We start from the raw sequence: 7,007 nt of genomic DNA, 5'->3' as shown, positions 1-7,007 counted from the left end.
AGTCACTTTTGGAAAGTGGTATTTGTCCTTTTTTTTCTTTAACTTTTTACATAAATGTGTCCTTCCTATTCTCTTACTATACTGCCAGCACTTCTAGTATCTATAAAAATAGCCTTCCTTTCATTTCTGGGAATACTGAGAATTTGTGTGTGTGTTGTTGTTGTTGTTATTTGTTTATCTCTTTTTCCTTCATTAGTTTTGTTGGTGACTTGTCAGATTATTAATCATTTTCAGTGAGCCAACTGTACTTTTTACATTTTTCATATCATTAATGCTTTTATTGATTTCTGCTTCAATTGTTACTTCTTTTCTGTTTGTTTGTTTGTTTAGAGAGATTTTTGCTATAGAGCACATGTGCTCACCAGAGAGAGAAGGGGAGACAGAAAGTGAGAAATCCCCCCAAGAGGGGATGGCCATGCTGCAATCCCTTCTCCATTCTCCTCTCAGGATTTAGGTACACACGCATATGTGCCTGGCATGAGATTTAAGCCACCAGGTCCAGGACTTGAACCATGGTTGATTGCATGGGAGTCCAGTGACATAAGCATTATGCCATCTGCTGGTCCCTGTTGCTTCTTTTCTTCTACTTTCTTTGGGTTTACTTTTCTCTCATTTTTCAAGCTGCTCAGGGAAGGTATATTTGACGTTTTTTTTTAGAGGTTTTTGCTATAGGGTGCGTGCACTCGCTAGACAGAGACAGAGAGACAGAAAACGAGAAATCACCCCCCAGGGGGGATGGCCACACCGGAATCCCTTCTCCTCAATCCTCCTCTCAGGATCTTGGGCACCCATGCACACGCACCCGGCGTGAGTTTTAAGCCACTGGGTCCGGGACACGAACCACGGTCGACTACGTGGGAGTCCAGCGACATAGCCATTACACTAACTGCTGGTCCCAAATATATTTGACTTTGAACCTTTTTTCTTCTTTACTAATGTAAGTATTTAAAGCTATTAATTTATCTTTAGGATCAGCTTTATGCATTCCAAAAATTTCTATGTGGGATGCATTTTATAATTCAATTATGCATTCCAAAAATTTCTATGTGTGATGTATTTTATAATTCAATCAACAATATTTTCTAATTTATTATGTTATCTCTTTTTCAACCCACACAACTCTTAGAAGTCTATTCTTTAATCTCCAATTTAACTTCATGGGGTCAAGGAATATAATCTGTAAATTTTCTGTCTTTTAAAATTTATAGAGGCTTGTTTAATGATTCCACATATGGTTTCATTTACTCATTCTATGTCTTTTGATTGAGGAGCTTACTTAATTTACATTTAAAATAATTAGTGTTAGGTGAAGACATATTATTGCCATTTTGCTAATTTTTTCCTATACATTTTGCAGGGTTTTTTTGTTCCTGTCCTTCCCTCTTGCCGTCTTCCTTTGCACTCCTGCCCTCCATCATGTTGTAATGCAGTTGGAAGACTCTCACCAGATGTGATCTCTGGACCTTGGACCACCAACACATGAGTTGAATAAGCCTCTATTCTTCTAAATCACCCAGTATCAGGTACATTCTGTTATTAGAAACAGAATGGACCAGAATAAGGGACTACAGTGATGCTATCAAGTCTCTTGGTCTCCCTCTTGTTTTTATTCTCTGAATCCACCCCCTTTAGTTTTTGTCTGTCACTCTTTAATTTATTCATTCATTTATTTAAATTTGACCAGAGAGAGACACACAGATAGAGAGAGAGAGAGAGAGGGAAAGGGAGAAAGCAAACCAGCAGGTCTGGGACTCAAACCGTGATTGGCCATGCAGGAGTTTCCAGTGCTCTAACTACCATACCACCTGCTGGTGTAGTAAAAACAGTGCTTCCGCACTTGACTGCATACAACTCACAATGTCACTGAGATTCAGAATCATTAGTTTCAGACTCTTTAAAGGCTCTTATTGTCTGTAAACAAAGAGTCCATTCTTTGTCTCTGGGTGTGTGGGGTGTCACATGTTAAGTGGTGGCAAAATGGAGAGAGAGGGGGGAGAGAGAGCCAGAGGGGGGAAAAAGAAGAAAGAAAAATCGCAAAGACTATTTCTCACTGCTGTGCTAAACGAATCATTTTAACTAATCATCTGAAGGGCCAACAGAGCCTAAGTAGGTATTATGCACTAAACTAGTTCACGGTTGGTCATGGCTTCTACCGGGGAAATGAGGTCAGTGAAAAATTGACATAATCACACACACACACACACACACACACACACACAGAGAGAGAGAGAGAGAGAAAGAAAAGAAAAAGAAAAAGAAATGGTGTGCTGCTTTGCCTGCCCTAATCCCATCCACTTAATGTACTGTACCATGAACTAAACTTGAAATGTAATCTGAAAATTCTTGCCTGTAGCCTAATTTTGTGGCATTGCTGCTGCTGAAGCCAAACCATCATCTGTAGAGGTTAACATATATGCAAAGAGTATCCAAGAATCCACCTCCAGGTCAAGGATCCCATACTAATAAATATTACTTGCATTTGGATTGCTGTGTATGCAAATCTTTTCTATAAGGTAGAAACCAGGAAGTTGTTTGTATGTGTGTAGATTATTAGCTCCTCATTGTGAAATGACTAAGATGACGATAGTGAAGAGTATTAACTAAAAATGTTAGGCATAAATTAAGGGATGAGGAAAAACTGTGAGTGAAAACAATCTGTAACATTAGATAAATATGACCTGTCAAGACGGGGAGCAAAGAGTCAGAGAAGACAGAGAAAGTGAAGGATAGGAAGATGTAACCTGCGCCCATCTACCTTACTCGGTGAATAGCCAGCAGAGACTGACAGTCCAGGTCTCCAGATATACCTGGTGGTCTAAAAGCCTTGAGAAAGCTGCTATAAGAGGAAGCAAATTCTTTACCCTTTTATAGATCTTTTACCTCTACGTTTGGATCTTGAATCTTAGGTAAGCTTGGGGAGACACTGTCAATGTTTTAAAATGCATTAAAAGATTTTTATTAAGATGTTTTAATTCTATAGATTGTCGTACATGGAAAAAGCAATGATATTTAGAGCAAGGGTTAGAATAGGAGACTGGAGGTTACGTTCCCGGCATTTGAACTTGTGGAAATCTATTTTGAAAAGGTTGTTGGAGAAGGGAAGCGTAGAGTATTTTGAGCTTGAGCTTCAAACTAAGACTCGGCTCCAACATCTTTAAAATACTGATAGGACTTCTGGTTCTGGCAACACAGCAGACTAATTTGATGTGAATCTCCCTATACCACTAAAACACATAGAAATGCTGAATAAAACCTAACAAAGTATTTCCGATATAGTTAAGATTGAGTGAAAAATAAATTTGGACTCATGGTTGTTACTACATATCCCTGAGCTGATGCCCTGGTAATCCAGAGGGATATTGGTCTGCATAGAGGTTCTAAGGGTTTGGAGTTTAACATTCATGCACATGACTATTTAAAGTAAAAATGTTACCATTTTATTGTGGGCTTAATAACATATATAGATATAGTTAATGTGACAACTGTCGCAAAAAGAAAAAGGAGCAGTAAATGTAATTATCCATTGGGAAGGTTCTTACAGTTTTCATGAAGTGGTAAAATATTCACTCTAAGTAGATTGTGGAAAACTAGGAATTTTGGTATGAATATTTACAATCACCACAGCAACTGGTAAGAATACAAAGAAATACAGCTAAAAGGTCAATAAGAGAATTATAAAAAAAAAAAAAAAAAAAAAAAAAGAAAATAAAAAAAAAAAAAAAAAAAAAAAAAAAAACCCTGTTCTATTAGCATGAAAGAAGGCAGGAAAGGAGGAACAGAGGAATAACCCAGATGTCAGGGTCTGAGACAAAGGGTTTGACTACAAAGGAGCAGGAGCATGAGGGAGTCTTCCGGGCTAATGGAGCTGTTATGTATCTTGATTGTGCTGATGACTATAACACATCTATACATGTGTTAATAGAAATGAACTCCTGAAGGGGTTGGTTTTATTGTTTGATAATATGAAAACAGAAAACAACAAAAACGTAGTAACATAGTATCATGGACCGCGTCTGGTACTATTTCTAATATTTGGTAAATTATTGAAATAGAGTAGCTATATTTTATATATAAATACGTTATTTATGTTTATAAACACATTATTGTCATCTGTTTATATAATTTGATTTTATACTTATAAATAATACATATACTTTATGAAATTTCACTTTAATTCTTCAAATATGATATACCTACCACACACCTGCGCTATATGGGATAGCCTATATGCTCCCTGTGGGACTACTGTCGTGCATGAGACCCAGTGTTGAACACCATGTTGTTATAAAGAAAGAGGGAGAGGGAGAGATCCTGTCCTGAGGGGATGACCACACTGCAATCCCTTATCCTTCATTCTCCTCTTGGGATTTTAGTCACACACACACACACACACACGGCCCGTTTTTCTGGCTGCCAGGTCCAGGACTGCAATCGGGCAGTCGGCTAGATGGGCCCCAGCTGCCTTAACCACCACACCACCTGCCTGGCCCAGAACAGGGTTTCTAAAAAAAAAAGTAAGAAAGGATTCCACAGGTTGTTTGGGGATGATCATCTATGCTGCCAGGATCGAGGATCGACGGCAGGGGCAGCAGCGGTCCTGGGTTGGACAGGCAGTTTCTGGGCAGAGAAACTTTCTGTGTAAGGCTGCAGCGGGCTTTGCATACTTGCACGAGAACTGCCACCTCCACAGGCTTCCTTCCTCAGCTGGGTTTATTCAGGTGTCAACACACAAACGATTCCATTTTGCTTCTCACGCCCATCATGTTCCAGAGCTCCTAACATAAGGCAGCCGGCCAGGCCTGCAGCTGGTTAAGAGGAGGGCGTCAGAAAAAAGCCAAAGAGCCAAGAAGCATGCACCCTTACCTCTTTTGCAATAAACCGCACTAGGCTTTTAGAGCTCTGAAAGACCCTTCCTGATAGCCAAGAAAGCAGAGCAATGGTGTCTACATCTGTCTCAAATGGGCCTCTCCTGTATTTCCCCTTACTTTCACACTGTTGAAATAGCTGCAGAAGCAGACAAGAATGTCCTAGAAGTCCCACCCATTCTGAGGCACTTAATGCCTAGCATCAACTCTCCACACCTCTCTGTCCCCCTCTCCCCACCCCCACCAAACAAAAAGAATATCTCACCGCAAAAGATGAGGACTGTGTACAACTTCAACCTAAAGGATGCATTTTCCCAAGGTTGAATGTTTGAGAAAGAGGTGGTACTTAGAAGGGTTTGTATTATCACTCTCAAAAAGTGCAAAATAAATAAGAAAACAGCTAAGCTGTCGCAGCCACAGTGGCACAGTGGTGGCCCTCTGCTCGGCGACGCTGGGGCCATGCGGAAGACTGGGGTTCTGTCCCAGAGTTGACCGTTGATTTGTGCACCCTAGGTTTATGAGCGCACTTTTGATCACGGCTGGCCGGGAAGGTGGTTGAGAGTAGCTGTCTTTCTGTTAGGAACGGGGTGGGGACAGAACCAGGAAGAAAGGAAGGAGACAACTAAGTTGGTTTGCACGTAGCATTTGGATCAAAAAAGCCTTGGAAACTGTTTTAAACTGAACCACCATCTTGCTTTTGGGGAACAAGGACACACAATAATACCAAAGAGTCATGCCCCGATCTTAGGGATTTGGGTGAAATAGAAGTTGCAGCGAGATCCCTATTACAAACAAATAAAAGTTGTAGATTAAGATACCTCTGGGAGTAGAACCGGAACTGCAAATTCTAATGTAAACAGATACACTGGAACTGCTGCACTGGACACACTCACCCTGCAGTCATCCGGGTGAGGACCCACCACAAATGGTATCTACAGATTCACGGCCCAGGGGTAGTCCGCAACGTACTGAGGTACACCATGCATTTCACATGGCCATGAATACACCCAGGAGCTGAAAGAGAACCATCTGGTTCTGCGGTTTTGCCTCCTGACAAGTAGAAAGGATAGTCACATTTCCTGGAGCAGGTTACCCTAAGCCGCCAGTTAGGAGTACTAGAATAGCTCTATCGTGCATTTTAGAGGAATAAAATGGTCCGTGGCACGAATACGTTATGTCACGGCTCAAACCCGAGAGACAGCACAGGGGACGCAGACGCCCGCTAGGAAACGAGAGTCCCGATGAAATCATAGCGCTTACGCATTTTCTCAGCGCTGTGAAAAATGAAGCCCTCGCTAGGAAATGAAGGTGGGGGTGGGAGGGGGCGTAGGTGGAAGATGACGACCCACAACGAAGGAGAACAAAGGGGTTGTGGCTGACGCTGCAGTTTCTTGGGGAACAGAACCACATCTGCCCTCTACTCCAGCTGCATCACAATGTTTTATTCTCCCACTACCATGGCAATCAGTATTTGGGACACAGGCAATTTTCAGTGGACTGTTTCCATGGTGGCAATAGGGATAACATGAGACGTAGAAACAGGATGGATGTCTTTTCTCATTTCTCGCCCAATGCAACGACTGGTGCGTGAGGTTTGGTAAGAGGCCCCAAACAAAGCAAACGTGGTGTGGTTCACGTGACGCATCAGATCCCCTGTCCCGAGGGACAGATGGTTTCTTGCAGAACGAGGTGAAGGAGGTGGTTCTGCTCGGCAGTCAACAGCGGCCACATCTCCACCTGCAGGGACTTGACCGCCTCCGTGTCCTTTTCATGGGTAGCCATGACCAAGGACTGGAGCAGCAGAAAGAGCTCCTCGGGAAGCTGGCCGCTGCTGTCCTGCCCGTGGCTGTCAAAAGCCTCCCAGGAGTACTTCTCCAGGGTGTGCGCGTGCTCCGGCAGCAGCTTGGCGGGCGGTGGCTGCAGGAGCAGCAGCAGCAGGACGCGGGACACCTCGCAGCGGACCAAGAGGTCCGAGAAGGCTCCCAGCGCGGCGGGACGCGGTGCTGCAGAGCTGGCGTTCGGGGGTAGCAGCGCGGCGGGCAGGGCGAGGGTGAGGGCGTGGGCCGCGCCGGGTGCCGGCGTCTGGGGCACGGGCACGGGCCCAGGCCCAGGCCCGGGCCCAGGCCCGGACCCTGGTCCCGG

The 7,007-nt window shown here is 43.4% G+C and overlaps 1 protein-coding gene across 1 annotated transcript; it reads right to left on the bottom strand.

Moving 5' to 3' along the window:
• Window positions 1-6,286: 6,286 nt before the first annotated feature.
• LOC102474815 (factor VIII intron 22 protein) lies at window positions 6,287-7,001 on the bottom strand (the record flags this gene model as incomplete). The annotated part of the gene is made up of 1 exon (XM_014583767.1): window positions 6,287-7,001. A coding segment is annotated over one exon (492 nt), but the record flags the coding sequence as incomplete, so codon positions are not given.
• Window positions 7,002-7,007: the final 6 nt, after the last annotated feature.

This window comes from Tupaia chinensis, unplaced genomic scaffold (genome assembly GCF_000334495.1).
Source record: "Tupaia chinensis unplaced genomic scaffold, TupChi_1.0 Scaffold144699_1, whole genome shotgun sequence".
Taxonomy (NCBI): Eukaryota; Metazoa; Chordata; class Mammalia; order Scandentia; family Tupaiidae; genus Tupaia; species Tupaia belangeri.
Note: the sequence above shows the minus strand (reverse complement) of the source record. Positions and strands in the feature narration are given on the sequence as shown.